Source organism: Procambarus clarkii, unplaced genomic scaffold (assembly GCF_040958095.1).
Source record: "Procambarus clarkii isolate CNS0578487 unplaced genomic scaffold, FALCON_Pclarkii_2.0 HiC_scaffold_137, whole genome shotgun sequence".
NCBI lineage: Eukaryota > Metazoa > Arthropoda > Malacostraca > Decapoda > Cambaridae > Procambarus > Procambarus clarkii.
In genome coordinates, this window is record NW_027189170.1 from 534,570 (window position 1) to 553,049 (window position 18,480).

Sequence of the window (18,480 nt, forward strand, 5' to 3'; positions counted from 1 at the left end):
AGCATTCTATATCTGCCATCGACCGGGACAGGCACCCAGAAAGGTAAGCGCCACAAAACAAACCCCTATTCTGGTTAAACAACAAAAATCGACAAACGAGTGGACAGAACTCCCCCAGGAAAACGAACTAACAAGCATGACGTCACGCGAGCTGCGCCGCATGTCTGCGCAGCTCCCCCCTCCACAGGAGGGGAAAGGGGGAGCTCCAGACCCCCGCGCCGGCGATCCCCGCCCCCAACCCGTTCTCGCAAATTCGTAAAGTCAATATTGACTTATTAACTACGTGCATAGGTGATATACTAAACATAATAGATACCCTTAAAAAGCTTCATAGAAAACACCGACCTTACCTAACCTTGTTAGTATCTTAAGATAAGCATCTTATTGCTTCGTAATTACAATTATTACTTAACCTATACCTATAATAGGTATAGGTTAAGTAATTACAGGTTACACTGCACACGTTTCTTCTACCGTCCCTGTGGCTCAGTTGGGTGCTCGGTTTCCGCCTATGTCCCCTTGTGTGCCACTCGTGTACGATTTATTTATCTTCTCTGTCGCTTCCTCTGGGAGTGTGGTGACGTTTTGCTGCGGTTTTGGTACAGCAGCTGCGTGTCAGGGTTGGTTGTGGCGTTATGTTCGGCCCTTCCGTGCTCCCTCTGGGGCTCTCCTTCCTTGCCGGTCTTGCCGTGCAGGGCCTGGTTTTTCCATGTTCCTTGGTTTCATTGTCTTGTCCTCGCCTCATTGTGCTGGCTGGGGATGAGCTTGGGGTCTTCATCTCGCCCCTCGCCTATCCTCCGGTTTCGGTTCAAGTTCCAGAGCCTAGTAGGCTCCCTTCCTTCGTGTTTTTCATGGCTGCCCTGGGGTTTTCTTGACGCTGGGGCTTTGAGGGGACAGCTCGGCCCCGGGGCCTGCAGGGTGGGTTCCCGGGGCTGGGGTGGGGCTCACGTTAGAGGCCTCAGGCCCCGTTGGTCCCTGCCGGGGTGTTTCTAACCCTCTGGGGGGGACATGCAGTAGTGTGGTGTGGGGTTTTCCGTTCCCCCTCTCCGCACGTGCTTTGTGGGCGTCGGCCCCTCCCTGGGCTTGGTTTCCTTGTCCGTTGTACCCGTTGTTTCCGTCCTGTCGGTGGGTGCTTTTCTACGATCTTCGCCCCTTTTTCCGGGACGGGCCTTCTTCCGTCATGTCACCCTCTTCTTGGGGTTTCTGCATGACTTTTGGTCTCGGGTATGACGGGGTTTTGGGGCCTTCGTCCTTTGTGTTTGCTTCTTTTTATTCTCGATGGTTCGGGACTGTTTTGCTCCTTCCCGTTTTCTGGTGCGTCTGTCGTCATTCGGTTGAGCTTCCCTCCGGTCCTTTCTAGGGCTTGTGGGTCCTCTTCCCAGCAGCTTCTGGGTGTTGGCCTTTTTGTTCTTTTGTGAATATCTCTTCTCTTCACACTGTCTCGGCGCTCCTAGTTTTCCTGGGAGAGATTTTGCTCCTCCTAATGAGTCTTTTCGCTCCTGCCCTTCTGCAGGATGTTGGTGCGGGGCGGCTCCTTATGCGAGTTCCTTCCCTGTCAGCTGCACTTGTGGAGGTGGTCTTGCACACTTGTGGCGTTTTCGTTTTGGTCCTGCGTTTTCTTTTCCCTCCTGGGGCTGTCATAGGATTGGCTTGCGGAGGATGTAGAGGCACTTGGGGCCGTTCCTGGGTCTGGCACCTTGGTTTCTGCTGCTAGCTTTCGGTATCGATATTCCTTCTGCGCCGTTTCGCAGGTTGTATCGTGCGTTGTTACACCTCCGGCCTGCTTATGCACTGTCTGTGTCGTCCTGGTCTTTGGACAGGGTGCTCTCCTGTTTTTCTTCTCCTTGGTGGTTGTGGCTCCTTGGGGTCAGGTTTGCTTTGCCTCGGTTTTCTTTTTGTGTTGGCATTCGCCTCTGGGGGCCGTGTGGCAGAGCTTCTTGCTCTTCTCAGGCGCAGTGGTTTTTGGCTCCTATTGTCGTGATCATAGGTTTTCTTCGTCTGCGGCCGTTCTCCCTTTTTTCTGGCGAATGCTATACCTTGGGTTGTTGTCTCGACTTCGTGTTGTGGAGTGATTCTCCGACCGCCTCCCGGGTATGTCCCCTTATTTTTTAGGTAGTCTTTGGTGAGGTAGCTCCGGGGAGCCGTAGGGCTCCCCCCAGAAAACCAGCGTTAAATGTAATAAAACGCCATTTTCTGGGCGAGTCCCGGAGGCTCCCCAGCACCCTCCCGCCCTCCGGTCGGCGGGTTTTTCACGGTTTTGATATCCAGCCTCAGAACTGGGGCGGGGATCACCGGCGCGGGGGTCTGGGGCTCCCCCTTCCCCCTCCCGGGGAGGGGGGAGCTGCGCAGACATGCGGCGCGGCTCGCGTGACGTCATGCTTGTTAGTTCGTTTTCCTGGGGGAGTTCTGTCCACTCATTTGTCGATTTTTGTTGTTTAACCAGAATAGGGGTTTGTTTTGTGGCGCTTACCTTTCTGGGTGCCTGTCCCGGTCGATGGCAGGTATAGAATGCTCCAAATCACATGTGCATTTCTATGGGCCATTGCTCCCCGTGCCTCTCTGAGGGGGCCAGGTTCTGGCTCGTGGTCCCCGGTAGGCCTAGAACTCCACCCACATCGACTGATGCAAAATAGTTAGGGTATCCATATCAGCCATGGATAGCTCCGGGGAGCCTCCGGGACTCGCCCAGAAAATGGCGTTTCATTACATTCAACGCTGTTTTTTTCGTCCACTTCAATGTTTTCCGCACTCACTCGACACTGCCCACCATCATGTCAGATTTATCAACCAAATGCATGTTGATATTATAGTCAAGAACACAATTTGGCTTATTGGTTCTTGCGTTACTCGGTTCACCTTGCCACTGTTCACCATTGTACTATCATGAATGGTTGTCAGCAAGTTCACTTCTCTCTTGTCTTTCCACCTAACTGAGCGTATTTGATCACTTTTTCTTAGTTGGCAGTCACCAACTTCAAGTTTATTGTCAAACACTGGCATTTCCCTTCTTCTTGGCTTTACTGTGCCAAACAATCCAGTTCTATTTTAAATCAAGAACCTAGATTGCAAGGGACCTGTATAGCAGTTATCCGTGTATAAAATGTGGCCCTTGCTCATCCATGGTACCATCAGTGACTTTACCACACTACCTGAGAAACCATGTTGGTCGTTACCGGGAATGTTTACATCACTAGCAGAATACAGAATCGTGTGTAACACCTATCCTGTTTCACAGTCACAAATCACAAAGAATTTCAATCCAAATCTGTTGCGTTTGGAGGGAATATACTGCTTGAATGCAACACGTCCTCTGAAAAGCACAAGGGAATCGTCAATCACCAGCGTCTGTGCTGGTACGTAGAAATCTCTGAACTTTCCAATCACTTCATTCATATAGTGCCTGACTCTCCAAAGTCTATCATCCTCTGTCCGGTCCTCATTACTTGCAAAATGAAGACACCTGAGGAGTATCTGAAACCTGTCTCGGGACATATAGTTCCCGAAGAAAGGTGTTGGAATAGTCAGGTTTTTGCTCCAATAATCTGTGATAGCGTGTTTGACACAATGTTTCATCAACATACATATTGCCGAAAATACATATATTTCACCTATAATAGTGTTTTTCCAACGCTGCAATCGTGAATATTCTGTTATCTCTTTTCCAATGAGATGAGTCGCATGAAGGTTCATTTGGTGTACAATATATTCCATGAGCGGCTCATCATAAAATGTTGTAAAGTAATCCATTTCACACATGTCCTCACCATTATCAGGGAAAAGGTCTGTAATCCCAACTTCTTTATTGTCAAAGGCAGGAATTAGAGGAATAAAATCGTCACCATCACTCCACACAAGTACACCTGGTGTCCTGCGAGACGCAACAGCAGCACGACAGCGAGGAAGCATTGCACACCGTGGACCAGGAGCTAAAGTCCGTCTACGCAAAGTACGGGCGCTATGTAAACGTGAGGTGAAATCCCGTGAACATGAGGGTCTTGGTTCCTCATGTGGTGCCATGCAGCGGCGCTTGGATGGGCGAGACGCTGCTGACACGACAAATTCTCACCCGGTATCACCACTGGTACTAGCAACAGGCTCGGTAACACTATGCTCTGAATCCACTTCACGAAAACCAGAAAATGAGTCACCTTCCTCTGACTCGTCGCCCAAAATATCCTCGTACTCTAAATAAGCACAAGAACTGTGTGGTCGTTGGTGAATTGGAGTAGACACTGAGCGAGGAGGCACGGGTGAGCATGTAGGCCTCGCCACGGGAGGAGACTGTATCTCATATTCACTGTCTGTGCTACTATCATCGGTTAATTGTCTGTAGTCCTTATCAATGTCAGGGTCATCAAAAATCACTTTCCTCACCATCAGAAAATAATTCACTAGTTATTTGCTCTTGAGTAAGTGATTGCGTGGTGCGTGCGCGGGAGGCGTTTGGCTGTGCGTTCGCCATGGTGACCGCTGGGTAATTGGTGCCTCCCACGCATTGGTAGCGTGAGCTGGATATTTTTTACAAAATGGCAGCTGGTTTACTATAGCCCCTGGGCAGCGTATGGAGGCCCCCTACCCCGCTGGCCATTCAAATCTTGTGTGGTATTCCATCACGTCATATGACATGAAGCACAATTTATAGCAAGTTACTCAACACATCATATGACGTGTTGCGCAGTTTAAGGTTTAATCATGGTGTTATTACCCAGTTATGTTGAGTGTATTAACCCTCTGAAATGCAATTAGCGTATAATTTTGCTCAATCAGGGGTGCGCATAACACCTTAACGACTGCACTGCGCCAAACGACAAATGCCATTCGCCAATTACTGTGCCAACTGACAAAAGTATTTTTTATTTCTTCGTACACAGTCGAAGCGCGCTTGCGGTAGGTTGAGTACAAAATGGACTCTTAGGACCTCCAGTGAGAGGCAGCCATCTTGCAAAAAATTCCCAGAATGTCGTAGGGCTGCTGGCTGGATTAGTACTGAGTGAGCAACAATAGGTGGCACACGCGCCTCTGGCTTCTAAACACCTGTCCAACGCGGTGTTGACTTGGGTACAAGATGGATTCCTGACGTGTTTGCCAGTTTGAAGAAAATTCCCAGCATTCCCCAGAGTCATGGCCAGGCTCATATTCAAGGTAGCAACCATGTCGTATTCATCCATATCGAGCTCCCAGCCCTAGTCGGCCATGTTTTTAAGAAAACATCATCTGATGTTGGAATACAAGCCATATTGCTTGAAGATGAGCATGCTAATGATTTTGATATCCCAAATCTGGAAAAAGACCTAACACAGGTGTCTGCTACTAGTGATATGGATAGTGAAGTGAACGATGTGGAGAGTGTGTACAGTACACAGCTCTCACAGCCCTGCCATGCCGGACTAGGTCATCACCATCAGTGGAACAACACAAATGAATTTTTGTATTTTCCACTGAACATTTAGTGCCAAATACAATTCATTTGGACCATCCGGGAATTCGTTAGAGCGGGGTCTGTTAGAGTGATGATGCACTGTATTTGAAAAGAAAAAATGCAAGAATAGAGAAGTGATTGCAAATATTATTCAGCAGATATGTAAGTAATAAAATTTAGCAGATACTGTATATAAGTAATAAAATTTACCAGATATAAAAGTAAAAATAATAAAGAACAGAAGAGTGGGAAATTAGATAATTAATCAAATTAAGATTCCTAGAGTAAACGAATTGAGATTCAAATAATTAATCAAATGGAATTCAAATAATTAGCTAATTTAAGAATTAGATTAATATTGTAATACATGAATATTATATGGTAATAATACAACATGGGCAAGGATATGCAATATAAACGGGCAATACACAGGCAAAAAAAAAAAAGATAAAGTGAGAATTAGACAATTAGATTAAGATTATGAATAAATAAATGGATTCAGATTCAAAATAATTAATAAAAAAGGAAACATAATTAATCAAATTAAAAATTCAGTAATCTCTTAAGATTGTAATACAGTAATATCATATGGTGATAAGACAAGTTGGATAAGGGTATGCAATAGAAACAAACACATATGGGCTGGAAGCACTGATGTACTTAAAGCTTAAGAATCCATTAACAATATTGGAATATTAGACAACAAACAAGACTAGTAGCTAATATTAATGGGCAGATATATAAGTGAGAAATTTAATTATTAATTTTTAATTCACAAAGTAATGAATTAAAGATTCAGATAATTTGACAAATTAAGAGTTCAAGGTTTATTACATTTTGGGAAATTGAAGTGTTAGTATCAACAGATAAATGGGTAAGTTGCAAATATTGTAAGCTAAGAATCTGATAACTAGACAAATTAAGCATTCAAAAAATTATTACATTTTATAAAATTGAAGTCTTTGTAGTAATAGTTATAAGAGGGTAAATTACATGTATTTAAAGCCATTTATATAAAAAAGAAGCATTTAGTAATTAATATACAAATATAAAAAAGCCAAAATTTAGATATGGTTAAGCTAGGTAAGGCCTGATCACTCATGTGTTACACTCAACAATGACATTTGGAAGTTTGCTGACTTCCAGTTATATCACAATCAGCAAAGAAAGTTAGTAATTGTTGGACACTTTTGATTTCATGTCTTTTGCTGTTCTTTTTTTAGCAATGGTCGTTCCATTCCTGGTGTAGCACTGCTTGATAAGATTTGGGTTTTGTTTGTGAATATGATGCCGTCTGTAGAGGAGGATCAACGCTGCTTGGTAAGGCGCTCATTAATATAATATGATGCTGTCTGTAGAGGAGGATCAACGCTGCTTGGTAAGGCACTCATTAATATAATATGATGCAGTCTGTAGAGGAGGATCAATGCTGCTTGGTAAGACACTCATTAATATAATATGATGCAGTCTGTAGAGGAGGATCAACGCTGCTTGGTAAGACACTCATTAATATAATATGATGCAGTCTGTAGAGGAGGATCAATGCTGCTTGGTAAGGCACTCATTAATATAATATGATGCAGTCTGTAGAGGAGGATCAACGCTGCTTGGTAAGACACTCATTAATATAATATGATGCAGTCTGTAGAGGAGGATCAACGCTGCTTGGTAAGGCACTCATTAATATAATATGATGCAGTCTGTAGAGGAGGATCAACGCTGCTTGGTAAGGCACTCATTAATATAATATGATGCAGTCTGTAGAGGAGGATCAACGCTGCTTGGTAAGGCACTCATTAATATAAAGATTGGTTTTATATTTGTAGTTGCTTGAATGAGGTCTTACTTATCATTGGGATAAGCTAGTTTAGTGAGCATCTGTCTGCTGCTGTGGTGATTGTTTTTATCTAATCTGATAGATTTAATAGTATCATTAAAGTTTATCTCTGATGTAATCAGTTGATTGGCTACACTTGAACAGTTTTGACCTTCTTGTTCTTCAGGCAGTTCAGTAGAGCTGATGATGAGCAAATCATGGAGTTTTTGTTAATACTGTTGTCTGGAGAGCCTGAAACACTTATAAATTCAGTACTACCTACCTAACTACACATGCTGTATTGCATATTAATGGGTTATAAGCCAGTCCAAACATGGTATAAGTATAGAATACTATAACTCTCATACTGGGTGGGGTGGATATTATGAGGGACTGGTGGCTCATAACAGTTGTCACTAACCTGTGTTGGTGAGTGTATTAATAATTATCACTTTCACGCTCCGATGTCGCTTTCCAGTGACATCCGTTTTTCTCCTGGGCCGTCTCGGATGACGCGGTCTAAAATCATCCATTAAAATATTTGTAAAAAATTTAAATTTTAACTGATCAATCTGGGTGTGGTTTCAAAATGAGCGCCTTTAGATTGCACACAATTTGATGCCAAAATGAAAGACGTCACATGAAAATTGATGTCAGAACACTGGAAAGATATAAATAATTTTGTGGTGAGCGTTAAAAAGTGTCCAAAAGTTAAAATATTTGTTAAAATTCTATTTATTGTTTTATTATTATGGGGCTAGTTTTAAAATATGTGCCTTTAGATTGCGCACAATTTGATACCAAAATGAAAGACGTAACACGAAAATTGATGTCAGAACACTGGAAAAACTATTTAGTATTCTAGTATTTCTTTTGTTTTTGGCTATGATGAATTGTTCTAAAATTAATAATAATTCCTGTACTGTAGTGTATAGGCCACTCCACATCCCGCTTATCCCCCCAGGTGGTCCCTCCCAACGCTCCCCTCTCTCCTGACACAACCCACCCACCCCACCCCCTCCAACACCATGCTCCTTGAGCCACAGCCATACGGGATTAATATGGTACGGCCTGCGGCCTGGCTTTCATATCCGGATAATTCACTCCTTGTCCGGCTGACTGTCTGGATATTGCAACATCGGCAGCAAGTTAACTGGCCAAGATTTTTATCCGGACAAACACCTGATTTTCCGGCTCCTGTGGACATTTTGGCTGGATATTGAGATAACTTAATCCATCACGATTTTGGCTGTACAATGGGGCCTCGACTTACGATACTAATCCGTTCCCAGAGGCGGATCGTAAGTCGAAATATCGTAAGTCGAAGCGATTTTTCCCATAAGAAATAAAGGGAATTGAATTAATCCGTTCCCCACCCTCCAAAATATTAACATAAAATACATTTTATACTGAATACAATGTTTTTTTCTAACTACAATACAGTACCAAAGTGTCTCTTACCTTTATGGAGGGCTCTTGATGGCGTATGGAAGATGGTGATGAGGAGGGAGGAAGAGAGTTGCTACTGTTTGGAAGGGGAGTCCCCTTCCATTATCACATCAGGCAGTGATGTTTTCTCTGGGGTACTCTCTCTTTCCTACGTTTTGCCTGAATACCACTAAGACCTGGTTGTGGTTCAGTGCTTGTTTGTCTCACTACAAATTTGTCAAGATACATTTGTTTTTCCCTTCGTTTTAACATTTGTCTGTAATGATGCATCACAGTGTCATTTAACAGGTTACGGCAACGGCCTACTGCAGCTTGATTTGGGTGAGTCGTTTCAGCAAAGATTTGCAATTCTTCCCATGCTGCACACATTTTCTTAATTGTTGAGGAAGAGACATTCTGTACTCTTGTTTCTGCTCTATGGTCATCCTTACATGGGTTTTCATATGTTGAGCCTTACCACTGACTTTCCTGGGACTCATGGCATGATATATAATAATTACTTTAATGTTCAAAATGCAAAAAAATCACCACAAAAGCGGAATTTCTTACAGGCGCGATCGTCACTAAGCAGGCAGCTGTAGTAAACTGAGGCAGGTTGGCCGCGTGACTGGGAACCACGTGCTTGGTCGACCTGAACGTGTAGCAACAAATATCGGAGGTCGAGTCGCATTTTTCGATGAAATTTACATCGTAACTCGAAATTATCGTAAGTAGGGGCAATCGTACATCGAGGTGCCACTGTATAAGGGCGTTTTCTGGATATTCGAATCCTGGATAATCAAGTGTCTAAAGTAATTATTTTGTGACATGGCGTTGGAATTGAGCTGTGTTTTTATCATAACGTAAATTTTGTGAGTATAGATTGATTTTTTTTCATTTTTTTTTTAACTGTTTTTCTTATATTTCAGTGATGGGAGCATCAGATCATTTGATGTTCCTAATTTTCTAATGGGAACATCAAATCAATTTGGGAATGCATCGGACGAGGGAGTGGGGAATGGTGGGGAGGACGAGGAGACGGGAGTGGGGGGATGGTGAGGGGGGACAGTGGAGGGGGTAAGGGTGGGAAGGACGAGAGGATGGGGGAGTTGGGGATGGTGGGAACCGGGCAATGGGGAATGGTGGGGAGGACAAGGGGACAGGGGAGTGGGTGATGATGAAGAGGATGAGGGGACGGGGGAGGGGGTAATGGTAGCGAGGTTGAGTTGACGGGGGAGTGAGAGATGGTTTGGAGGACGAGGGGATGGTGGAGTGGGGAATAGTTGGGAGGATGAGGGGACTGGGGAATGGTGGGGAGGACTGGGAGACGGGAAAGCTGCTGTGGCTCAACAACACACATGCGTTGCTGAGCCACAACAATGCGTGGCCAAGTACAGCTAGTAAGGAATAATGTATATTGGATTAATCAGTTCCAAACCACAAAAATAAATACTGTATAGTTATACAATAATTAAATGGAATAAATACTACCACACTACACTTTACCTGTACTTCGGAGAGTTGATGGCATATGTGGAAACTAGTGAGGCAGAGGAAGAGAGATGTTCTTTGGCAGGGGAGTTCCCTAACATTAAAACTTCTGGAAGTGGTGCTTCTGATGTTCTTTCTCTTTTCTGTCTTTTTCTGTTTCCCTCATTACACTCACTGAATGCATTTCTTACAAGAAACTTGTCCAAGGATGATTGTTTTTGCCTGTGCATTAAAATGTTTTTAAAGTGAGACATAGCATTGTTATTCAACAGATTTGTAACACATTTTGTCAAGGTGATAATTTCAAGAAAAGGTTTGCACTTTCCCTCATTTTGCACACATTTCTTTTAACCCTCAAACCGCGCATATCATATATAAATGATATCAGTGACAAAACCGAAACCGCGCACATCATTTATATATGATTTCGTGTCTAGCGCTATAATTTAAACGCCCCGCCTGGGATAGGGGCAGCTATAGTACAGCCACGACCGATAGTTGCCAGATGCCACCTAGAAAAAAAATCCAGGCCAACATTCTTGGGTGTTACAGCATCAGTATTGAGCAAGCCACCAAGGCTGGCGCATGCAGCACGAGCGCACAGCACCGCTGTTCAGCTTGTGACCACAGCATCGCCTACAAATACCATAATATAAATGATACTGCTATTATTTAGCAGTGATAGTATTACTGAAGCCCCCTGACTGTGATAAAACTGACCAGGATTCTGATAATAGCAGGATTGTGGTGATATTTAGCGCTGTGCTCCATGGAGGGAGGAGTAATGCTGTGGGAGGGAGGGTTGTGGCGTCATTTTCTGACTGTGTGTGGTCACCATTTATTGACTGCACTCACCATACCAGCTTAGTGGTTCGCCATGGTGAACACAAGTGTAGATACTTATATATAACGTGTGTATAGTGTGAGATAACAGCGAGAGGAGTAGGTTGGGAGCCGCCATTTTGGTGAGGGAGGAGCGTCGTCTGCACGACTTGGCCTGTTATTTACTGATGGCCACTATGGTCTTTGGGCACCATACCAGCTTATTTGTTCAGGTATGGTGAATAAAACAGGTAGATACTTACATATAATGTGTGTATATAGCGTAATAACACCACAAACAATATTGTTGGAGGACAAATATTAGTGCGTCTGGCCTTGAGGGCGGCCGCCGATCAGCTAACTGTGTGAGTAGCTACGTCTTATGGCCTTTACTCACCATACAAGCTTAGATGTACAGTTATGGTGAACAAAACATGTAAATACGTATATATAACGTCTGTGTATAGTGAATAAATACAGAAAGAGTATTGTGGGAGGTAAATGAGGGTGAGTGAGGTGGTGTTGAGGGAGGGAGTGGCAGTGAGTGGCTCGCTGGTGTTTGGCGGTCACTCCTCGTTGCTTTTTGACTCACACGACCAACTTAGTAGTTTGTTATGGTGTACAAAACATGCAGATACTTATATATAACCTGTGTATATAGTCTAACAACAGCAAAACTATTTGTTTATTGTTTTATGAACATAATAATTGAATCACTAATATGCACACCATAATTTTGAGTACAGCGATGGTTCACACATTTTATAATATAAATATACCACAATTCACTGTATGGAATAATATTACTGCAAAAAAACTAAGAAAAAATCAGAGACATTGAAATAATTAGGTAATAATATATTTGTGGCAACTGCCGTCTGACAGCTCGGGCGGAGTAGACCTCGTCTGGCGAAGGCTCTGCCAACGCCCCTTTTTTGCCAGACTTCCCTACCCTATTGCGGCTATAATATGCCACCTACGATTTTTTTGTTATTTTTTCCGTGATCAGGGAACAAAAATGAACACTTCTATAAGACAAAAGAATTTTTTGGATTTTTTTTTTTGTTGCGCCTGTGGGTGTGAATTCCATTTGGGCCCCTAGCGGTTTGAGGGTTAATAGAGAACTAGATTTAGGCATACCAAACTCTGTAACAACAGCTGACACTCGGGTACCACTCATATTTAGCTATGAGTTCTTTCTTCATCTGTATCGTGATTCTAACCATTTTTCTTTTTGATTGGCTCATATCACAAGCTTTCATAGGTGTCATGGTGACTTATTTACAATAAGAATATAAAAAATATCCAAGAGAAAAGTGTAGTAGGTTGTGCACTGAACAACAGCTGTGGTGAAACTGATGCATCAGGGACGCGTGTTTACATCTGAATGCCGAGCAAACAGACGAATACCAAACATGAACACAGCGTCTGAATACCAAAAAGTGTGAATTATGAGCAGTGCAAATACCGAGGCTCCTGTGTACAAAGATATTATGTAAATATTATATAATTTGTATTGGTAAATACAGTACAATACTGTAATATTGCTTTTTGTTGTAAATTCTTCTTGCTTAACCAAATATTTTTTTCCACAGGATAACAACCCAGAGGAATGTTCAGTGTGTTTTAACAATTATGATGACAATCAGCTACGGCCTCGCACACTGCTGTGTGGCCACACATTCTGCTCCCAGTGTATTGACAATGCTATCAAGAATGGGCAGCTGACCTGCCCCAGCTGCCGTGCCGAGCACGCTGCCACAGCTGCTACTCAGTTCCCAATTAATTATGGTATGGAGGCCCTTATCAGAAAACTAAAAGGTATCGAGGTTGTACCAGAGAAAACGTTACCAGCAAAACCCATTAAAGCTCCTGCAAGAGGAATCAGCAAGAAGTTACATTCCATGGTGGAGGAGCAGAAGAGCAGCATCAGCAGCCTCATTACTAGCTGTGAAGAGGTACTGTCCCAGCTGGGGGAGTACCGGGGCCAGCTGGGGGACTGGAAGACTCACCACCTCCAGCTCCAGGACAGACTCTATTCTCTGGTAGAGCAGAACAAGTCAGCAATGAAGCTCTTGGAACTGGAGGATACCAGTGTGGTGGATATGACAACACAAGGAGAGGAAGGGAAGACTCAGCTGCAGGCCATGTTGGGGAGCCTCGACACAGTCAACACAGCACAGGAAGTATTCATGACTATCAATGAAGTTGACCAATGCAACATGGCGGTAGAAAATTGGCTCAAGAAGTGCCAGGAACTCTTCCCTGATGTCAAGACTGTCCACACCTCAGTGAAGGTACGCTGCTGAAGGTCACATTGTTCTCACCCAACTGAGTGTAGTATTGCCTCTATATAAACACTTTTGACATGGACACACATCAAGATGAGAGTAGACTTTATATATAGGAAACATTTTGCTCTAACACCTGAAACATTTTTATTAATAAAGTCAACTGTCATCTTGGTGTTTCTCTACACTGTGGTCAGTGTAGAGAAACATTACTTATATTGTCAAATTACTTTACTCAGTCTGATGCTTCAATTTAGTGCAGTTACTTTACTCAGAGCCTGATGCTTCATTATAGACCAGTTACTTTACTCAGAGCCTGATGCTTCATTATAGTCCAGTTACTTTACTCAGAGCCTGATGCTTCATTATAGTCCAGTTACTTTACTCAGTGCCTGATGCTTCATTATAGTCCAGTTACTTTACTCAGAGCCTGATGCTTCATTATAGTCCAGTTACTTTACTCAGAGCCTGATGCTTCATTATAGTCCAGTTACTTTACTCAGAGCCTGATGCTTCATTATAGTCCAGTTACTTTACTCAGAGCCTGATGCTTCATTATAGTCCAGCTACTTTACTCAGAGCCTGATGCTTCATTATAGTCCAGGTTCCACATTAATGTTTGTGTTGGTAATGACAGGTGCAGGAGACCATCAGGGAGGCCCTGGAGATGAAGACCACAGAGACAGGTGCCACAGCTGACCCCATACACCTGGGAGACTCAGCCTCCACCATTAATGTTTGTGTTGGTAATGACAGGTGCAGGAGACCATCAGGGAGGCCCTGGAGATGACGACCACAGAGACAGGTGCCACAGCTGACCCCATACACCTGGGAGACTCAGCCTCCACCATTAATGTTTGTGTTGGTAATGACAGGTGCAGGAGACCATCAGGGAGGCCCTGGAGATGATGACCACAGAGACAGGTGCCACAGCTGACCCCATACACCTGGGAGACTCAGCCTCCACCATTAATGTTTGTGTTGGTAATGACAGGTGCAGGAGACCATCAGGGAGGCCCTGGAGATGACGACCACAGAGACAGGTGCCACAGCTGACCCCGTACACCTAGGAGACTCAGCATCCAGCATCATGAATAAAGTTCAGGAAATCACTGGAGAGATCCCCCAGAAGCAATTAACAGTAAGTTTTTTATTTTCTCTCATGGTTCATATCACAAGATATTGAGTTGCGTTTTGAGGAGAGGAAGCCTGTTCTTAGGTTTATGGAGGTTTCGCAAGGTCAGCAACTGACTTTCCTTAACATACAATACACAATACTTGCCTAACTTCTGGTAAACATTTACTGGTAGGTGAACAACAGAAACAGGTGAAAAGAAACATGTGAACCATTTCTGTTCTGCATAAAGATTGAACCTGTGATCCTCTATTGAACCCGGGATCCTGGCTCCCTCTCAGAGGCACAGAGAGCGGGTGACACTCCACCAACCTACCGAGAAAGCATCCAGGAAGACAGTGAACCAAAACACACCACTGCTGGGTTAGAAGAGACTGAAGCCTTGAAACTGCCAACAAACTCCCAAACAATGCCAGCTCCAACCACCCTGCCAGTAGAGGGGGCCTGGAGCTACAGGTCCAGCACCAACACCCTGCCAGTAGAGGGGGGTTGGAGCTACAGGTCCCGGACCAACCCCCTGCCAGTAGAGGGGGTGGAGCTACAGGTCCAGCACCAACCCCCTGCCAGTAGAGGAGGGCTGGAGCTACAGGTCCAGCACCAAGCCCCCTGCCAGTAGAGGGGGGCTGGAGCTACAGGTCCAGCACCAACCCCCTGCCAGTAGAGGGGGGTTGGAGCTACAGGTCCCGGACCAACCCCCTGCCAGTAGAGGGGGTGGAGCTACAGGTCCAGCACCAACCCCCTGCCAGTAGAGGAGGGCTGGAGCTACAAGTCCAGCACCAACCCCCTGCCAGTAGAGGGGGCTGGAGCTACAGGCCCAGCACCAACCCCCTGCCAGTAGAGGAGGGCTGGAGCTACAGGTCCAGCACCAACCCCCTGCCAGTAGAGAGGGGCTGGAGCTACAGGACCAGCACCAACCCCCTGCCAGTAGAGAGGGGCTGGAGCTACAGGTCCAGCACCAACCCCCTGCCAGTAGAGGTGTGCTGGAGCTACAGGTCCAGCACCAACCCCCTGCCAGTAGAGGGGGGGGTTGACCCACAGGTCCAGGACAAACCCCCTTCCAGTAGAAGGGGGCTGGAGCTACAGGTCCAGCACCAACTCTCTGCCAGTAGAGGGAGGCTGGAGCTACAGGTCCAGCACCAAGCCCCCCTGCCAGTAGAGGGGGGGGGGCTGGAGCTACAGGACCAGGACAAACCCCCTTCCAGTAGAGGGGGGCTGGAGCTACAGGTCCAGCACCAACCCCTTGCCAGTAGAGGAAGCGCGGGAGCTACAGAACCAGCACCATCCCCCCTGCCAGTAGAGGGGAGCTGGAGCTACAGGTCCAGCACCAACCCCCTGCCAGTAGAGGGGGCTGGAGCTACAGGTCCAGCACCAACCCCCTGCCAGAAGAGGGGGGACTGGAGCTACAGGTTCAGTACCAATTCCCTGCCAGTAGAGGGGGGGGCTGGGGCTACAGGTCCAGAACCTACCCTCTGCCAGTAGAGGGTGACTGGAGCTACAGGTCCAGCACCAACCCCCTGCCAGTAGAGGGGAGGAGTGTGTGGGGCATGAGCTACAGGTCAAGCACTAACCCCCTGCCAGTAGAAAGGGGCTGGAGTTACAGGTCCAGCACCAACCCCTTGCCAGTAGGGGGAGCGCGGGAGCTACAGGTCCAGCACCAACCCCTTGCCAGTAGGGGGAGCGCGGGAGCTACAGGTCCAGCACCAACCCCCTGCCTGTAGAAGGGGGATGGAGCTACAGGTCCAGCATCAACCTCCTGCCAGTGGAGGAGGACTGGAGCTACAGGTCCAGCACCAACGCCCTGTCAGTAGAGGGGGCTGGATCTACAGGTTCAGCACCAACCCCCTGCCAGTAGAGGGGGGCTGGATCTACAGGTCCAGCACCAACCCCCTGCCAGTAGAGGGGGGGCTGGAGCTACAGGTTCTGCATCAATCCCCTGCCAGTAGAGGGGGGCTGGAGCTACAGGTCCAGCACATACCCCCTGCCAAATGAGGGGGGGGGGGGCTGGAGCTACAGGTCCAGCTCCAACCCCCCTGCCAGTAGAGGGGGGCTGACACTGACCACAGGTGATAATTCGGTTGACACTGTCCACAGGTGATAATGGGGATGACACTGTCCACAGGTGATAATGGGGCTGACACTGTCCACAGGTTGAGGACCTCCGCAGGATGAGGGAGCCCGTCAAGAGGCTGGTGGAGGCTGGCCGGGTGTTGGCCGTCCAGGAAGACCAAGATGGCCGCCGCTCCGCCAGGATAACTCTACAAGACGGACAGCTGTACCTCCACCCACTCTTGCGTCAGCCCACGCCCGCCCACGCCCACACCCTCCAGGTTACTTTATTACACCCAGTAGTCTTACTGACATTTCTGACTGACTGAGTTTTGATAACTAATATGATAACATTTTATTATAAAGTTATCAGTATGATTTATTTCATTTTCTGCAGGAGAGTGAGGTTGTGGGCGTGCTGGAGCCCTCCTGCACCCTGGCGTTCCTTGACCTCGGGTGGGCGGGGTCAACAAGAGGGCGGGTCACCATCCGGCTGACCCCTGACACTCCGCTGGCCAGACAGTTTGTGTTGTTGTGTACAGGCCAGCGGGGCCACACCTACCGCAACACTAAACTGTTGCGGGTGGGGAACAAGGGTAAGCCGGATGAATGGGTGGGGGGCGGAGACTACGAGAGTAATGATGGTAAGGGAGGAACCCCACTGCTGCCTGACCTCCAGGGGCAGTACCTGGAGTCAGGCCGGGCAGGAACTGTGTTGTCCTTGTGGGGGCTGGGGGGTCCCAGGTGTGCCCAGTTCGTCATCACCACCAGGGACCGCCAGGATGGTCGCCAGTGGTTAAATGTCTTCGGTGATGTGGTGAGCGGCCTGGATGTGGTGAGGGCAGCAGTCAACCACAGTGACATTAGGGAGGTGACTGTGGTGGACTGTGGTGTTGTGCTGCCACTCTAGTTCACTGTACTACCACCATCACTACTGTGGTGTTGTGCTGCCACTCTAGTTCACTGTACTACCACCATCACTACTGTGGTGTTGTGCTGCCACTCTAGTTCACTGTACCATCACCATCACTACTGTGGTGTTGTGCTGCCACTCTAGTTCACTGTACCACCACCATCACTACTGTGGTGTTGTGCTGCCACTCTAGTTCACTGCACCACCACCATCACTACTGTGGTGTTATGCTGCCACTCTAGTTCACTGTACCACCACCACCACTAGTGTGGTATTGTGATACCACTCTAGTACACTGTACCACCACCATCACTACTGTGGTGTTGTGCTGCCACTCTAGTTCACTGTACCATCACTACTGTGGTGTTGTGCTGCCACTCTAGTTCACTGTACCATCACTACTGTGGTGTTGTGCTGTCACTCTAGTTCACTGTATCACTACCATCACTACTGTGGTGTTGTGCTGCCTCTCTAGTTCACTGTACCATCACTACTGTGGTGTTGTGCTGCCACTCTAGTTCACTGTACCATCACTACTGTGGTGTTGTGCTGTCACTCTAGTACACTGTACCACCACCATCACTACTGTGGTGTTGTGCTGCCACTCTAGTTCACTGTACCATCAATACTGTGTTGTTGTGCTGCCTCTCTAGTTCACTGTACCACCACCATCACTTCTGTGGTGTTGTGCTGACACTCTAGTTCACTGTATCACTACCATCACTACTGTGGTGTTGTGCTGCCACTCTAGTTCACTGTACCATCACCATCACTACTGTGGTGTTGTGCTGCCACTCTAGTTCACTGTACCATCACTATCACTACTGTAGTGTTATGCTGCCACTCTAGTTCACTGTACCACCATCATCACTACTGTGGTGTTGTGCTGCCACTCTAGTTCACTGTACCATCACCATCACTACTGTGGTGTTGTGCTGCCACTCTAGTTCACTGTACCACCACCATCACTACTGTGGTGTTGTGCTGCCACTCTAGTTCACTGTACCACCACCATCACTACTGTGGTGTTGTGCTACCTCTCTAGTTCACTGTACCACCACCATCACTACTGTGGTGTTGTGCTGCCACTCTAGTTCACTGTACCATCACTACTGTGGT

At 46.4% G+C, this 18,480-nt stretch overlaps 1 protein-coding gene across 1 annotated transcript in view; it reads left to right on the forward strand.

Annotated features, from left to right (window-relative positions):
• LOC138360980 (tripartite motif-containing protein 5-like) overlaps positions 1–18,480 on the forward strand; it is a 49,888-nt gene that overhangs the window by 21,236 nt on the left and 10,172 nt on the right. Inside the window, exons 3-7 of the mRNA XM_069320464.1 lie at positions 12,572–13,273; positions 14,262–14,408; positions 16,550–16,729; positions 16,846–16,849; positions 16,991–17,283. Coding sequence (XP_069176565.1) covers positions 12,572–13,273; positions 14,262–14,408; positions 16,550–16,729; positions 16,846–16,849; positions 16,991–17,283 — 1,326 coding nt within the window. The remainder of the gene's footprint in view (positions 1–12,571; positions 13,274–14,261; positions 14,409–16,549; positions 16,730–16,845; positions 16,850–16,990; positions 17,284–18,480) is intronic.